We start from the raw sequence: 18,491 nt of genomic DNA on the forward strand, positions 1-18,491 counted from the left end.
AATGAAAACATATTCCTTTGCTCAGCAGCGGGGGAAAAAAAAAAGATGTGGAAAGTGAAGTTTCTCCAACTCCAAGCAGCTTGTCCATGGCAGACTAATTGGGGGTGGGGCAGGGGATATCTCCAATAAATATCAATAGAAATCTTTACATAGCAATACGAGCATCACACTATAATGCAATGTACATGTATATCCGCATATACATATTAGCGATGCGCAAGCAAATACCCCATGGGGCAGATGCTGCGGCACGGGCGGGGTCAGACAGGTCGTCAGTCTCCGATTCAAACCCACTGCCCCCATTTTATTTGACAAGTGGTCATTCACCTAGAGTCTCTAGTATTTTCTCTTCTGGAACCATGGAGACGTTTCAGTCCAGCAACACAGATTTTCTTAACTTCAACGCAGGCTGATAGTCCTGCAAAGTGCTCCTTCCTTTTTTTCTTCTCCTCCCCTCGCCATAGTTCTTCCAGTCCATTTGCACAAACCTCAACAATCTCCATTCCTGCAGTCTTAGCTTTAAAGACACATGTGCTGTGTGTGTCAGGGTATGAGGGACTACATCCATAGCATTTGTACGAGTTAATTCCACAGCGTGGGCAGCAGCAGCAGCAGCATGGTCTCACTCCATCCTCTCCACCTTGCCCAGGATCTTGCCCTGGTATGTTGGCAGCAGGGAGCCGTCATCGGACACTTCCTCAAACACTGCGCCACACTCAAACTCATCACTGGCTTTCTTGAAGTAGTACCTGCAAAAGAGAGACATGACAATTAAGGCATTGATTCTCATACATGAACTTTAATTACTGCAAATTTAATGACACCAAGCTTGTTTTCCAGCATTCACACCCAGTCTATAATCAACCAACTCAGCTGACGTCTCAGGATGGTGTGCAGGGGTTTAAGAAAATATGGATACGCTAAAATTTGATACACAACTAATTATTTGAAGCACCGATATGGAATTATTCACGTCAGTGGTTTTGTGTTCTATTTAACCTTCCGACTGCTAGCTGACTCTGCGCCTTTCCTTCCACTTTGGTCATTACACAAAGAAAACCGAATATAGTATCGCAGTACAAAACCCCTGACAGTGTGACCAAAGACAGCCACTCATCCACTCTCCAACACATTCACAGACCAACATTTCTTCCATGTTTTTAGGCTACCACATCAAACCAATGTCTTTTTAACGCACTTGCATTGTATTTATTATGATTGCACAATTTCAAATTTGGCAAATCTTGTGTTTTTATATTGTTTTTAGTTTAAGAATCTCAATGTACTTCATGCTCACCCCCACATCAGGATGGCATCACCAAGTTCTTGCAAAGAATACAACCTCCTCATCCCTCTCCTACTCTATTTTTCTCCTCATTTCCATCATGAGCTTTGCCCCAGCTAATGGGAGCAATTAGGCCAACATGCTAATGAAGGGGTCCTTTGACAAAGGCGGAAATTTGTGGTACCTGCAAGTCTGCCGACATTTCACCCCTGAACTCATACACGCCCTCTTGTACTCATGTTAGCAGGCACATGTGCACAGGCTTTCACTCAACCCCATTTCACTATTACAGTGACAAAGACACAAACACAGGCAACACAGAAGAGGAGGAGACAGAGGAAATAGTACGCTATGTCCTTGCTTGCCCCTGTCGATGGCAGGAGTGAGCAACTGGCAACTTTGCCTTGTTGAAAAAGAAAAAAAAAGACATTTAAAAAGGAGGGGCTTGTTGTCAGCCATGACTTCACTGGGGCATTAATGATGCAACCCCCAACTCCATCCTCATGTTAGAGGAAGAGAAACCAGCAGGGGTGAGTTTTTTTCTCAGAATGTACTCATTAACTATGTAATGGAAAAATGCCTCAATTTGCTCCATGTGTGGGGTGGAATGTTTGTGAGACTTTTGTTTTTTAACGAGACGAGAGGCCGAACATGCAACACTTATAAAAAACAAGAGCTGGAGTCTTAAAAAACATCCTCGCAAAAAAAAGGTGCCTGTGAGCACACGCGCTGCAGTCAGCGCGAGGGTGGTCACTAATAAAAAGCAGCTTCATTTGAAATATAGGAAGGCTTCAACTAAGTGGAACACAAGAGCCCTCACCGAGGAAAATGAGGAGAGTTAATAAGACTAAGTAGATAAAAAGGACGGCATGAAAGGACACAAGACATGCCTGATAATTGTATCCACTTTTCCTATCTAGAGGAGGAAGAAAAAGTTGAGCCGCTCTACTCTTCTTCAAAGAGCCATGATCTTTTTGCTGAGAGAGACAGACAGAGACAGAGAGAGCCTGAATTTCCACTGGAACATGTTTTATGTGGCTAGATCTGTTTCCCCCCCTTCTCCACAGCTCTCTACGTTTGCACTGACATCTGGCACCAATATCATCTGGCAGGGCCTGGCAGTACTGTTCTTTGTTGAACCGCTGCCATGTTGAAATGACCCAACTCCACACATTCTCTGGCTGCTATTAAAGCACCGCGCAGGCTCTCTTTCCAAAAAATGCGGATGGTATGACACAGGAACTGAGACAGCGTAGAGAGAAAAGAAGAGGGGCGGACCGGGGTGTTGTGGAGGAGGAGGAGGAGGGGGGGGGGGGGGGGGGGCAAACAGACAGATGTGAAGAACTTGGAGCTAAAGCCCAATTTATACTCCTGCGTAAAGTGCTCTGCGTAGCTACGCAGAGTCCTCTGCGTCGACGCAGAACCTGTCGAAGAGCCTCTGCGTCGTCTCCGGGTGCACGGAATATTTTTTAAGTGTCCGTCACTCCGTCAAGGGACTACGGAGACGACAAGAGCTGCGATTGGTCCTCAGGACAGGCCGAGCTAAGCTGCTCTGTGCCGGCTCTCAGTGCGCTCCGGGCGTCCTGACAGAGGCGGAGCTGATCCCCGCCGATAACGCCGCTGCCGAACTATAAATACGTCATATCTTAACACACACAGCACATGTTTAGACTCTAAATGGCCAATTTCTCGCCTCAAATTATCTTAAAACTGCGTTCCGTGACACAGAAAAGTGAGAAACGGCCACTTTTTCAACAACAACAGTCTTTCTCTCTCTTTCTTTCTCGGACGCCATTGCTCACTGTAGCCAGAAGCACAACAACCTTGCGCAGCGACCCCTACTGATCGGGCGGGAAATTGCAGCGAGTGTCCGTCACCACGACGCAGAAGTATAAATGCTCGAGGCGTCTCCGTGGTGACGCAGACGGATAACGCATACGCAGTCGGAGAAGTATAATGTGGCCTTCAGTACTCGTCACATTTGTTGATCCAAAAACACGGCACACATCTAGAGAAGGACATTTCTAGGAGTTCCTTCACCTTTTTGTCAACCAGAAATTATAGTATGATACCCATAATTATTAACACAATTGTTATCCTGGAGACCGTGGCAGCTCAAACAATGTGCGTTTGATCTTTTTTTCTTTAATGCCCACTGGAAAGAAGCAATCAAAGTAAAAATCTCTCTGTGCAAACACACGGTGAGGTGGTGCAGCCTCAGTCAGGGCCCTGAAGTACAGCAAACAAGCGGATCTGGCATTTAACAATCAGCCTTTCAAATATATCCATAAAATGATTACAACATGTGTAAACATTGTGCACGTTTAACACAAGCACATTCATGCGCGCGCGCACACACACGGTAGAGCAGAGAAAAAGAGCCCCTGATAGCATCATTGAAGAATTTGCACGCTGGCCATTTGTGTGAGTCTTTGTTGGTTGAAATGAAAGGGGCCGGGGCTTCAAAGCCATGTGTATTAAGTGTGCCTTAGCATGGAAATCAATACCAGATGGGACCCAAATCGCTGCAGTTCAAACTCTCCCACTAACCCCCGCTCCACCCAGCCTCCCCCCTCCCCTCTTGTCCTTTCCTTTTCATTGCACCCCTCTCAAGAGACACACACACACCACAGAGGCCAGAAACTGAAGCAAACAATGATAGAAACGCTCCACACAAATGTGTATGAAAACATTTTAAGTTAAAGGGGGAAAAAAATAGAACATTTAAAAGTGTATATATATATATATATATATATATATATATACACACACATTTACAAAAGAGACGAAAAACACACTCTACTCGTTGCTCCTGCACCGAGTTGATTGTGATAATGTTCAAAATGTGCAACATCACCGCAATATGAGATACCACTAATGAGCTCAGATTAAAAAAACAACAACAACAAAAAAACAGACATCCCTACTACTATGTTTCATCTGAAACTGGTGTTTTCAGATGGAAAAACTGGTCTGCGTCTGCGTCCAGATAAGCTTTTCAGTTCTGTGTCCATACAAACGCACCTAAAACGTGTACTCTAAGATGATTCAGGTGCACTAGGACATGTGGCATGCCAAGTTTATGCAAGTATTAGCTAAAAGAAACATCGCTGGCTCAAAGTCAGACTGACAACACGGTGTGGCCGGAACTGAGAGTCAACAGAGCTATTCTTTCACTGCTGATTATATAGTTATGGACAATGAATAAAGAAGAAATAACCAATTGAGAAGCAAACCGATGTAACGGAATCATCATTCCCAAGGAGCTCCGTTTTTTTTTTTTCTAAAACAGAGCCAGCAGTGTTTTTATGCTTCTCAGTTTTAGGATTTCTAAATTGTTGGTGGAGAGTTGAGTGCAGTCATATCCAGCAGAATTTATGCATTTTCTAACAAGAATGTAGTATGAATGTAGCCTCAGCCACACTGCTCCCATGCCATCAAAGATACTGAGAACTCACCCGTTATCAATTTCCTCCACATCTTAAATTTAGCATAACACAACATAGTTAACATAGTTATAAAGCTAAGCTTTTCTGCGTGAAACAGTAGTCAGTTTGTGGTGATAAGTTCACAGTCAACAACAAATCCATTCTTCAAGGCTTACAGAAATGTAACACACAAACCTGTAGTTGCCCTTCTTGCGGAGCTGCTCCTTGAAGTGGCCCAGGGTGAGACTGTGGCTCTTCATGGTCCTCCGGTAGGGGATCTCCTCACCACAGAAGAAATATGTCACCACTGTCTCGCCACTGCACACCCCATGGCTTCCTAAACCCTTCTTACACTCCTTCACCCTACAGACGGATAAAGAAGAACAAAGAAAGGGTGTGTGAGAAGGAGCGAGCATCCTCATGACACAAAACAAACGGCAAAAAGAGAAATCAGAAATGGAGCAAAGCTTCTAAGGAAACCTGACCAAAGATGTACACAGTAGTAGACAGCATGCAACAACAACAACACAAACAGCAGCCTAACTGACGAGCATCACAAGTGGAAGAGTGGGTGATCAGTGCCATTAGTAAGCGAGTGCACATCTGTTGCGTGGCCACACAATTCCACTTCGCCCACTCCAGAGGAGCGCTCTTTCTCTCTTTGCTAGACTCTGCTCTGTCTCAGCTGACAGCCAGCTCACTGACAGACAGCAAATAAAAATGACGCATACGGAGAAGTGTCAGTCAGGTGCTGCTGCAACTACACACTCAGCACAAATAGACAAGATTCAAGCAAACGCAGAGGCAGAGGCAGGCCTGTGTGTGGAAAAGTTAAAAATAGACTGTGGAAAGGGGGTCACCTTCTCGTTTGAGTGACTGTATGTAGGCGTGTATTTTTCTATAACTGCTGTCTCCCTACATGTGCAGTGAGCCGTGCAGATGACAAGAAGGAAGAGTTAAAAAGAGTAGAAGTACACTGCAAGGTGGAGGCTATGGCTGAGAGGAGGAGGAGGAAGAGGAGCAGAGAGGAGAGGAGAGGGAGGGCAGGACGCTAGAGGCATCGTACTCTTCTGATTGGAGGCCAGGGCTCGCCGAGGGACCAGTGGGGCTGGGGTTGGCCAGAGGGACGGACCCCCCACCCTGGACAGGCACTAGGTGGCTCTTCTCTCGCTGGAGGCTGGAAACTGAATGCCTAAGAGGAGACATCAAATGTGTTAATGTTACTATCAAAAACACTAACCACAAAAGGCATCACATGTGCGGCAGCAAGCAATAAAGCAGATTATAGCCAAGAGCAATGTACAGCAGGCAGTCTCCATGTACCTCTGCTTGGTGGTCTTGGTGGAGACCTCCTCCAGTCTGCGACAGGCCTCCTCCAGCTGGGCCAAAGTGTTGGGAGGGGGCAGGGGGGGCATGGCAGGGTCTTGGATGAATGGCTGTGCTGGCTGGTGGCTACGTAGGTGGCCACAGCTTCCACCACCACCCCATGTGTGTGTCTGCGTGGAAGAGGCTCCAAAGGATTTCTTGGTGTTCTGAGAACTGTGAGGGGAAACAGACAAGACAATGTGCATTAACATAATATAACAGTTATAGCCATAAATTGGGATATTTTAAACTCAAGTCACACCCTTTAGCGCTTCACTATCCTCTGCTCACCTGTGAGACTTATGTCTTCCCCGCTGTTTACTTTCCAGGATCCACTGCAACACATTTTGGGTGGGATCCGTCGTGTCACTGGGCAGCTGTAACAGCCCACAGTCCTCTGTAGACTTTTCTGCTGCTCCATCCTCAGCCCCGGAATGACACAAACGCCTGGATAAAGAGCTGGACCGCCTGGAGGGGGAGAAATAAAAAGCATTTAGATTTTAAAAACAAAAAAAAAACAACAGGAATGAAAATTAAATTGAAGCATTGAGCTTGGTACTGACCCCATGCTGCTGTCTGTTGAAACTGCTCCACACGACTCTCTGCCCAGGCTGCGGCTGCGTGGATAAGACTGGCATGGTGGGCCCTCTCCACTACTGGAGCACAAGCCGCGCACCCTGAGGGCTGCCTCTCTCTCTATCTGCTCTTTTGACTTGGGACTGGCATGATGGTGGATGTAGTGGTGGTGGATGTGTTTTGTGCTCTGCCTGGTGACAAGGGTCCTGTTGGGACCCAAGGACAGAGTAACCGACCCAAGTTCCGGACTGGAGACAGAAGAACTGGGAAGCCCAGTTCTTACCAGGGCCTTAATTCCAAACCCAGCCCGGGTAAAGGGTCTGTGCTCGGGGGAGCTGGAGCGAGGTGAATGCCGGATGACAGGTGGGGACTGGCAGCCGGGGGTCTTCAGGACACGGGAGAGGTGTTCATCCAGGATGGCTTGGGGGTCCTCGTCAGAGGAGCCAGACAGGAGGGTCAAGGGGTGGGGGGAGAGCTGAGGAGCACTTCCCACAATCTCTGCGTCTTCTCTTTCTTCCTCCTAGTAAAAACAAATACAGCATGAGCCATCCACCAAAAAAAAGGAAAACAACAAACGGCTAAAAAAACAAGTTTTTCAGTCAGATCAGTCAGTTACACACCTCCTGAATCTGCTGCAGCCTCTCTTCCAGAGAGCTGATGGTGTCCTGCTCTCTCTTTAGGCTCTCCAGGCGAGAGATGAGCTGAGCAGCAAACTGTGCTGGCTCCATTGGGACCATCTCCTTAGGAGGACATCGAGTGCGCTTGGGGAAGAAAGACAGAACATTAGTTGTGTCATTCTTGTCATCACTGCACTACCAAGGCTGCACCCTCCTTTAACTTCCCCTTGGCTCATTAAATCACATTTATGCAGTGTTCTTCCCCAGAGTCTTTCCCACCACTGGTGGAACTGATCAGGGCACTATCATAGGCACCCAGGACTACTGGGTAGTTTAAAGGGGTGGCATGCCTGCTGAATGGTCACACTGGGCTCGGCCTTGGCTGGTTCCTTCTGTCAGTATCGGCGGGGCTCTTTAAAGTCAGCTCACTTCAAAGACTTCCTCGTCAAATATCAAACACTCAGTAGGGGAGAATAGGGTGGTGGAGGGAGGGATAGATAGATGGGAAGCAGTGGCTTTACATCTAGGAATAAAAGCCTCATATCAACAGGGGGTGGAAGAGAACTACAGGGAGGAAAGGATGAGGGATTAAAAAAAAGGGAGAAGTTAAGATGCAGAGATGTATGCTTGCAGGAGGGCAGAGAAAGAAAAAATGAAGCGAGGGAAGGATTGGAAGACAGAGATAAAGGTGCCAAAAATGGATGGGAGATCAGAAAGGTTGAGGTAATTTATTCCCCCCCTTGTCACACACTGGGCACCTTTGAGGTACAGTGCAGTGACAGTATGAGAACGTTTGTGTGTGCGTGCATAATAAATTATTTGCATTTTTTTGCACTGGGCTTTCTTGATTTCTTTTTTTGTTTCTCTCTTTTCTTTGTAGTACGGATGAAGGGGAGAAAGACTGAGGAAAAGAAGGAGCCTGAGGCTGGTGCACCATGGGAATGGCAGCACATCGCCAAAAATCAGACGGGAAACAAAAACAAGGAAAAAAGCAAAAAAAGGGAAAACGGGACGTAGATTTTTTTACCACATTTTTCCTCAATACAAGTTATACACATGCTATAATGGTAACTTCTAGCTACAGACTATTTTCTGACCCACAAGCACATGACAACCAGTAAATTCTCACTTTTGGGTGAGGGGGCTGCCTGAGCACGAGCGTGAGTGTGTGTGGAAAAAGGAGGCCAGTCCTCTTGGAAGTTGTCACTTCCTTGTGCGTTTGCTTCATTCATCCTTGGATCACAGCTGTGTGTGTGTGTGTGTGTGTGTGTGTGTGTGTGTGTGTGTGCCTGGGTATCTTTGTGTTTTCGTTGGAGAACTTGGCTGATTTCAGAGCCCCCGGGATAAGGCGGCAGAGATCTTCCTCATCTCTCTCTCTCTATTCTCCATTTCTTTTTTTAACAGCATCAGTGGAGAAGAAAAAAAAACCTGACGTGGTCCAAGCGTTGCGGCGATAAACCGCTTAGAGAACTCCCCGTTTTCTGTGCACATCAAAGATCCTAATGGGGGTATAGGTGACACCAAAGGTAGAGAAGGGGCATGTGTGTGTGTGTTACTTATATAGTGTATGTGTGTGGGTGTGTGGGGGGAGGGTCTTTGACTCTTTAGATCTTTGCTGGTACTGTTGAAGTGAGAATGCTGAATACAGCTGTGTTACTATTCATAGAACCAAAAGAGACCCAGAACAGAAGGTGGTATGGAAATCAGACTGTGTGACCCAGGTTCAAAAAGACTTCTGAGCGTGTGTGTGTTTATATGTGTGTGTGTTTGTGTACTTACAGGGAAAGCAGGCAGAGAGACCTGGCTGTTCATCCTCATGTTGCGCTGCATCTCTCTGTGCAACTGTTTCTTGGAGCCCAGTTTATATGGAGGAATGCCATCTCTGGGGGTGCACAGGCAGATCATAAAGGTCAATTACCCAATCAAATACATCATAAAAGACCAAACAGCCATTTGGGGAAGAAGCTTGTTAGCCATCTGGGTAGATCAAACACAGATCATGCAAGGAGAAATCTAATTTATTAATTATCCTAGCAAGTGTTTTCATCTTTCTGGCTTAATATAAGAACAAATAAGGCAGTCAGAGGTAAATGATGCCAGTATTTCTGGCCTTTGCGTCAGAGCAGATGGGTTCTAAATGAGGTGACAAGAAGTTTTGTTTGCCCCACAAAGACACTTCAGCTCTGGCGTCAGTGCAGTACTGGGCATTCTGCTACGCCATTTCTTTCAACATTACACAAAGGCTAATGTAAGCCATTTTTTTCATTATGACCCGATTCTCTGGATATTGCCCTAAGTTGCCCTTTCACACATGCAGCACACAACGGGACATTGTCTGCGTGTGACACTTTCACTCCCACTGGTAATACACTGATTAGTTTAGGCCAGGGTTATGCATGTAGGGAGAAATTATACAAAACATTCACTCATTTGTTATGAATTCTCACCTGCTCTATTCACACATGGACTCAATAGGACATCACAAACTTTATGTGATGGAGCTGCAAGACTAAAGCCTGTTTACTGTATATTTCAACTGATTTAGACATTACTATCACACCTACAGCTCATCAAGCTTATTAAGTGTGGAAGAATTCAGGGTTGAACTGAGAGTGTGTGTAAGCAACTGTAGTATCAGCATTAGCATTCCCCTGCTGCCTTTATGTTGAGTTGAGAACACTGTTAGCATTAGATATCCACTCTGCTGTTTCAAAGTGTTGCTGCAGAACAGGACCCAAGGGTGCAGCTAACCTGGTTAAATCCATCTGAGGGACTGAAAGGCTGACTGGATAAAAATGAAATCAAACAGTAAACAGCAATGCTCGGGCTTCAAACTGAAGCACTTGACAGTGTATAATGGTGTCTTTTCTCCCATGCTAAACAGCAGTTTCCTGGTGACCAAGCCTAACTGACGAGCACTTTTCCACTTTTGCTTTGAAATGCCACAGTCATGCGCATAAACACCCCCCCCAAACACACACACACACACACACCACCTCCCACCCCCAATCTTCATTTGGCAAGCGCTGCAGCAGCCAGCTTCTGATCTCCGCACATCAAAAGGCTGGTTTGTAAGATAAGGTAATGTTTGAAGTCTGCGCAGCTGCATTCCCCAGCGTCCAAGCAAATCCATAAATAAGATATTAGCAAAAATCCCCCCTCCGCTACTTTCTTTCTCTTCCCACCCAACCCTTTTCTATTCTTTTCTTTATCTGTACATGAGACTCAACTGTTTATGGGTACATTTAACTGACCGAAACAGAGGCAGATATTCAGATCAAGGACAGTGCAGACAGGAAATATGGGTGAAGGGGATGTCATCGCTGTGGCCAGGGCTTTGGAACTGCACTGGGTCAAAGTCCAGCAGAATAGGACTATATTGGTGTCGGCCACTTTGAAGCTAGGCTGTCTAGTGATATGCCAGAGCAGAGGGCTCCTTGTTATAAAAGAATAACTCTTTATAGCTGCCATATTTATGCACAGCCCAGCCCACATGTTGCACTAAACACCAATGTCTCACTCTATAAGTATCTTTATCTTGGTCATCTAGCTTGCTTTATCACTGACATCATTCATGCTGCATTTGATCAACTTGTGCCAAGATTTTTCTGCTTTTGATGACCCGGGCACTCCTGTCCTTGAGCTGTGCACCGTGCAATGACTTCATAGCACCAAGTCACTTGAGAGACACGGGATTGCCCCATGAGGATGAGGACCTGGACATGTACACAACTGCACACAAACCATACATGAGGTGTGCATGTGCTCTCTGTACTACCTCTGCCTGGCATCCTAAATGTTCTGGCATTCAATAGGTTATCTCATAATGAAATAAATCAAATAAGTACTTATATTTACCAATACATTACATGATTGTGAAACCCTCTTCACAACATGTCTAATAAATGTAAAAACTCACTCATACAAGGAGGGGACCTGGCACAGATTCATGCCACACCCTGGCTGTTCTATTGTCTTTAACTGTTTTAAATGACCACAATTCACTAGGATCTCAACTACATTAACACATCCTTTCAGTTTGATTAAGGAGAGAGTCCACAGAGTCTTATTTCATACAGCCACAACACCACGCCACACTCATACATATGGTTAATATCCACTTACACACTGCTATCTGTCAGGGACATGGAGTCGTCTGTTAAAGCATCACTGGAGACCTCGCTGTCGTTGGTGCTGCTGACAGGGGCAAAGGAGCCCATGTGGCAAGAGCTGAGCGAGTCTCCTCTCTTGTACGATCTGTGGAGGTGACACAAGCAGAGATCAGATGAATACTAATGCAGCTCTATGAAACAACATCCAACAGGTGGGTGACATTGAGTTTCTGCTTCCTGAGCGGTAGGTTATGTGTATTTCGACACCTGTATCCTGTGATTAATTAATAGATGTGACTGCTGTAGAGTCAGGCAACTCCTGCTATAAAATACAAGCTCATCTGCGTTGCGAAAACTGTGTTTTCTTTCCCTATGCCTTGTAATGTAGCCCAGTTTCCTCCTTTCCATTTCTGTCATTCACACGCACTCTTTCCTCAGTATTCATCTCCCGCTGTGTGTATGAATTCTTGCAATGCTACAGGGGGAGAAGAAAAGGGGGAGTGACTAAAAGGGGGGGGGGGGGGTATGGAGTGGGAGCACGAAGAGTGTGACAGGGAAGAAAAGAAAAGGGAGAGGGAAAAAAAAGGAGGGAGAAACCCAGCATGACTAAAGCTGAAGCCCCCAGCTCCAGGCTGACCTTCAGAGGGGCTTGCTAAGAGTCAGGTATTTAACACAGCTGGCCTTGCATTCTTCCCTCTTTGCGTTTCTCTCTCTCTCTCCCTCACCCCTCATTTATACTTTCTCCTCACTCTCTTTCTTTTATGAGGTACACTCCCCCCCTCCTGTCACACTCCACCCTCTCCGTCCTTCCTTTTCCGCTCTCTTTCCCCTCAATTTCACTGCAAAACATGCCTTGCAGTCCCCATCTCGGGAGTTTTCAAAAGAAGATAAAAGTGTAGAAGGTGTGTGTCTCTCTGTGTGTGTGTGTGTGTGGGGGGGGGGGGGTCAGAGGAAAATTAACACAAACATGAAGAGAGGTAAGAGGAGAGTGGGAAAGATGGAGGGGGGGGCTCGATTTTTTTTAAGTGCAGTTGCTTCCATTCAGGGTTTGTTTTGTTTCTGTCTTTCTTGTTTGAAAGGAGAACCTGAGATGAGAAGAGGTGAGGAGAGGGAAGCAGGGGGGAAAAAAAGCAGAAATGAATTCCACATGTTTTGAATCTGTAGGGTGACAATGGAAGAGGAGAGAAAGGGTTTCAGGGCTTCATGTCAAAGGCAGGCTGTTCTACCAGAAATAAGTCAGGCATGTGAACAAGCCACAAATATCCTAATCAGAATATTCACATTGTAAAAGTTAGGACATTAATGCAACGTTTAATTTATTGCTGCATTGTCCAACCACGCTCTGCATTTGTTTGAGGATTATCAGACTGAACTTGTGATTCTCCTCTTTCGATGCGACAGGCATCAAGAAATTCCAATGCAACACCTATCTGCTACAGATTAATATCAATGTGATGAACAGGAAGAGGCATAGCATAACAATGTCATCATCTATTATTTGCTGGCTGGGGCCAGAGCCAGTCGTGCTCTAAACGTTTGCTGTGGAAGATGATCCCTCATTCCGCATAACCATTTCAAAGCCCCCGGAAAGCCAGGCTAGCGTGAGCAGAGGGTTACCAATGGAGATGGTGAGAGGGGACAGGCAGTGAGAGTTTTCTATGAACTTGGAACATGAGTATTCTTCCTTTTACACGTGTATCTTGATGTGAAAATGTGAAGTCCTGTTTCACTGAGTCAGTCATCCTTTTTTCATAAATCTGATGGGATAAAATGACAGCAGGTACCACTCTCATTGAACTCATAGTCATAGTTCTACAAGATCAGAGCATTAAGGAAGGCCAAGCCTAATTTCACTGGATCTGAGCCTCCCCCTTGTCAAAAAACTCTGCAAAGAACTCTGCTTTCATCTGCAGGTCATGGGTTCAGTTTACTAACACGCGGGACTAACAGGTCCAACATGTCATTTGAGTAATAATAAAATGTGATTTCATCTGCAAATTATTTTATTGCATATTGAACAAATTGTGTTTTAATATCATTATTAATAGGTTGCATTGTTGTTATGTATTAATTGTATAACTTTGCTAAACTTTTATTTGATCTTAACCTGATGGATGAGAGTGAATAATACTGACTTTAAAGTAATAAAGGTTTTCTATTGTATATGACAGCCTTTAAGACCCATTGAAGCAGCATATGCATTCAGGACATGAGGGTAAATGGCGTGTAAAGATGTTGTATCCATACCTGTATCCCTTCTCCATCACATCCACTGTCCTCATGGACACGGGGGCCCTGTGCACCTTCGCTGACAGTCCAACCAGCACTTTGGCTTTGAAATCACAGCTCCACTCCTCCTCTTCGTTCAGCGTGGGCAGGTATCCACAGACAACTTTGAGGTCGCCCAGCCCGTTGGGGTTGACGTGGTTCGGGTTCTCTCCGCCCGTCCTCACGTACTCCAAGTAAATGTCCGAGGTGAGAAACATCTGGTACGCGCTCTCCTCCATGTTGGTTTGGATCTCGGTCTGCGCCTGGTCGAACATCGCAGAGTCGATGTGTTGCCTCTTGATATTATCCCGTATGAAGGTTTTGGTCGCGGGCTTGAGCTGTTTGGCGACAACGCTGTTGTTTTCAATGTAACGCTTGTAAATTGCTTTGGCGACTCTCTGCGTTTTAGAATCCTTAAGGTCCATTTGTCTGAAGCCATTGCAGGCGAACCAGAAGTCCAACGCGTCGACGCACTTCTCTCGCTCCAGGAATGTCCGAAAAAGAAGAGCGCCGTCCTGGTCCCCGAGGAGAGAATGCAACGACTTTGTCCACCGGGAGAGCGGCGAATCCGGGGAGGCGCTCCCCTCCGGCTCCCCAAGACCATCCTCGTTTCTCCTCGCAGAGGAACCCGGAGAGCCAAGCGGAACCGATTTGGTGGGTCCCGCGGGTTTCATCATTGCGACTTTGGCGGGGTAGCGGGGCGCCTCGCCCTCCTCCCCGGGCACCGGGGGTCGAGGAGCATCTTCGCGGAAACTACTGGCGATGTGGTCCATGAGCGCCCTGCTCATGGCTGTGAAGGCAGCAGGAGAGAGCCCGTGTGTTGGTGTTCGCCTCCTCTGAGCTTCTACTGTAATCTCCTCACTCTCTTATGTCAGCGGGGGAGCTTCTCTCTCTGGCTGCTCGTCTTCTCCCTGAAACACAAAGTATTGATCTAATCAAAACCAGATCCGCCCCAAACTTCAAAGGGGCAGAGAGTCTTTTACAGTCCCCCACTGACTTTAACACACACACACACACACAAAAGAGAGAAAAGCTGCAAAGTTCTGAGGGAAAAAATGTGAGAAAGAAAACGCTGCAGCAGCATTACGTAAACAGTGACCCTTACTGTGATTTCAAGGCTGAAGGACTTAAATTAACAAGCATTTAGCACGCATTTCTCACATGCACTGACAACAGGGAAGAACCAGCCGAACAATGCGCTAAAGTCGGAAGTTGAAACGTCAAACAGGGCTGTGAAGTGAACACAATTCATTAGTCATTTATCCTCCTGATGCCAGATCATTACGCACAGACGTGAAGACCTTCATCTCCGTTTCCGGATCCACCATCAAATCTGGCTGCAAACACAGTCTTCCACCCGTGACCATGTTCGATCACTCACCTACTAAACCACAACATCTATCTCACCACAAGCCTGGCTAGTCCCTGTGGGGGGGGGGGGGGGGGGGGAGACAAGAAGATGTGGGACAAACTAGAAAGGATTAGAAAAACGTGGCCAAAATGGTTAATGGAGTTCACTGCCTGCTGCTGCCTGTGCGTCTTTGGGGAAAGCAAAGCACTCATGAGGCTTAAAAACACTCACATGTCTCAGCTGTTGGTCCATTTTCACAGACTGTGAGCTCCTTTTTTGTGTGACAAACATCAGTGCTACAATCTACCAGCGGCGGTGAACCACTGACACTGTGTGGAACTTGTCAGAGATGAAAATCAGACAACTTGTCGAAAAAAAATAAAAATAAACCACTATTCTACAGTATATTCCAGGACACCGTGTATAGCATTACAATCCGACTCTACATCCATCATACTGTCGCGTGATCTGGAGTCTATTTTTTATTTTTTTTAAACTTTCTTTGATGTTACACTTCAAGCGAAATTAACCACTCTTTAACGTCCAATCCCATGTAGGCTACACACCAGTCGCACATCTTGTGGGGGAGGAATTCCTTTAAAAAAAAAAAAAAAAAAAAAAAAAAATAGACCAACACTTTCTTTAAAAAACAACAACTTCTATTTTAAGTATGAAAATCAAACAACATGGAAAAGACAAATAAGTGGGCGATAGAGACACGATTCGAGGCGTTTTTTAGCGCTTAAATGGAGCAAAAAGCCGCTCATTTCCCACCGAATATTACTTCAAAGCGAGTCAACAGCACATCAAAGAGAACTCCAACGGGGGCCAGTTTGAGGAGGCTCACATACACACACAGGCTCAAACACACACACATACACACACACACACACACTTGGTTAACTTACCATCGATCCACGAGCCCTCTCCTCAAATTAAAGTCCTGTTTTATCCACGGAAAGCAGCTACAAATCCACTGTGCTCGTCTCCGCGACGCGTCCACATACGGTCCCGTTCAGGTTCGAGTCGGTTTTACGGAGAGAAAAAAGCAGAGAGAGAGAGAGGAGAAGAGAGAAAAAAAAAAATGCCGCTTTTCTCCCTCCCTCCTTTTCTCCTCCCTATGGTTTCAGGCTGCCATGCCGCACGCTCGGTCTCTCCTGTAGGCGACTCCAACACCAACTGAAGCGAGAGGCTGGAGCAACGCACTTCAAAGTGAGGAACCGACTGCCAGGTCCCGACAGCTGCATAAAAAACAATTGCAGCCTGGCGCCTCGGAAAAATAACAAATACATATGTAGACAAAATTACAACGTGTGGTACTGATTCGTGTTTGCGTTTGCAGCCACTGTGTGTGATAGATATTTCAAAGGTGGCCCGGTTTATTGGCTTTTTTTTTGCAATGATTTCCCGGCTTTCGAAGTTGCATGGTGAGGACCTTATCAAAGACAAGCAATCTTGAGCCAACTCCCCGAGGCTTTGGAGCGTCAGAAGTAACTGATCTGCCGCCCTAATAGCATTATCGCCACAATCCCTCTGTTGCTACACAAACTTTAAAGACGCACGGATCTTTTCAGGACCCTCATAGTTTTTTTAGATTAACCCAGTGGAGTCCCCGAGGATGCACCACAGTGCACGAACTGCCCAGTGTGCAACTAAAATGTTAAAATGCTGATCGCGTATGCATTTGTTTGGTCACATTGTAATAAGGTCGACAAAATAGTAAGACTTGTTTTAATCTCATAAATATACACCATGGGAATGTCAGAGCCACAGATCAGTGTCTCTGTTGCAGCTTTTAAAGAATTGCACATACAACAAACAAGCAAGTAATATATATATATATGTATATATATATATATATATTTTAAATAATGAACAGGCACTGAATCCATCTTCAGTCCTCATGCACAGCATGCTGCAGCAGAGGCTGCATCACATAAAACCACTCCACAGCTCCCACCAGTGGAAACTAGGGCACATGCATTCCCACCAAAGGAAAACATCTGCTCACTGAGGATTTGCTCCGTGAAGGATGTTATCATATCACTTATGAGACAGGAGAATTACTCCTCTCTCTGCTGCCTTCACTGCACAGCTCTGTGCTTTGTGTATAACTCCTTTACTACATCAGGAGATAATATGAACGGCTCAGGCGTTCAATATCCTATAATATAAACACACTCACAGCTCTGACTGAGAGGAGCTGTTTGGAGCTTTTTTTTTTGGACACTCCATTTACTTTGTTCGTGGTGGACTGACTACAGTCAGTAATGCTATTGGTGTTTATAGAACAGTCTCAATAGTGTTTTGCTTTGGTCTTTAGCGCTGAAATGAGCCACCACAGGGGAGTCTTTGTACGAGATGACAGGCTAGATTCTTGAAAAAGAGACAGTAGTGTCTGTGTGTCCTTGTTGTCTCTGTGGACACACACTCACAAAGACAGCAAACACTTTGATTAGCCCGTTTGCCAGAGGTGCTGTGAAACTTTCTCCCTTGGTGCCTCACCTCCCATTGAGGTTAATATAAGTGGGAATTGCTCTTGACGAGACAATGACTAATGTATTGCTCATCAATAAAAGGTCACTTAACTACCCTCAAATTTGGTGCCCTCACATCCCACACATGAAAAACATCCTCAGCACCTCCTCACCAAATGCAATAGTTCAACTAAATTAACGTTTTTAATAAATAAACATCCACCTGTGGATAAATGGTTGAAATAAATAGATCCTCTTCAGATCTGGTGTTAACACCCATCCAGAGTGATCCAATGATCTCATGTGGACGGTGCCGAGTAAGGTCAGAACACGCCCATTCCTTCCACGTCGTGTCCACAAAAAACACATTTGGACGTGGTTTGAGGATGCATGTTGTCACATTCCTGAGCTGCATGAATGCAATCTGTCCTCAGGGTGTATTAGCCACCAGAGACCGCTTCCTTAAGTCTCATTTATATTTGCGAGAGGAATTGCGGCGCAGACGATGCGTGCCCTACGAAAAAAGCCACTGAGGTGTTTTGCTGCCAATGTGCGCTGTATCTCGCTATAAGCGAACACGTTTTGAATCCGTTTCCGGTTTCTGACCTTTACGTCACAGAGAAGCAAACAAATGGCGAGCTGGATGGTGCTGTGGTTCTGTACGTTTCGTAGCTGCTGTACATGTAAATCGTGATACAAATTGGATTGAGAATGGCTCTTGTGGTTGCTGTGTTGTCCGAAGAAAGACGTTGCCGCCGCATGAACAGTAATGCGGTTTATACGTCGTCTCCTTCCACTTCCAGGTCAAAGACCAGGGAGGAAATGTTGGTGCATGAGCAGAATGCCAAGTCTGACTATTGGACTATGAATTGCATTATCCAGGTTTGTTAGTCTGACTAAGACTAGCTCGACTTTAGTTGGACAATCTTGTTAACATGACATTAAGGAAACTGAATTATTGTCTTAGTCAGACTAAAATCAGACATGCATGTAAACACACTGACTTTTGTTT

The 18,491-nt window shown here is 45.7% G+C and overlaps 1 protein-coding gene across 1 annotated transcript; it reads right to left on the reverse strand.

Annotated features, from left to right (window-relative positions):
- Positions 1-622: 622 nt before the first annotated feature.
- axin2 (axin 2 (conductin, axil)) lies at positions 623-16,003 on the reverse strand (the record flags this gene model as incomplete). Its single annotated transcript, XM_083895773.1, has 11 exons — positions 15,911-16,003; positions 13,631-14,562; positions 11,397-11,528; positions 9,051-9,153; positions 7,275-7,415; positions 6,642-7,174; positions 6,370-6,546; positions 6,037-6,252; positions 5,780-5,905; positions 4,909-5,076; positions 623-749 (listed from the first exon to the last, which is right to left on the reverse strand). The coding sequence occupies exons 2-11, from the start codon at positions 14,437-14,439 to the stop codon at positions 623-625; spliced, it is 2,532 nt and encodes an 843-aa protein (XP_083751899.1). The 5' UTR covers positions 14,440-14,562; positions 15,911-16,003.
- Positions 16,004-18,491: the final 2,488 nt, after the last annotated feature.

This window comes from Microchirus variegatus (genome assembly GCF_963457635.1).
Source record: "Microchirus variegatus genome assembly, chromosome: 10".
Taxonomy (NCBI): domain Eukaryota; kingdom Metazoa; phylum Chordata; class Actinopteri; order Pleuronectiformes; family Soleidae; genus Microchirus; species Microchirus variegatus.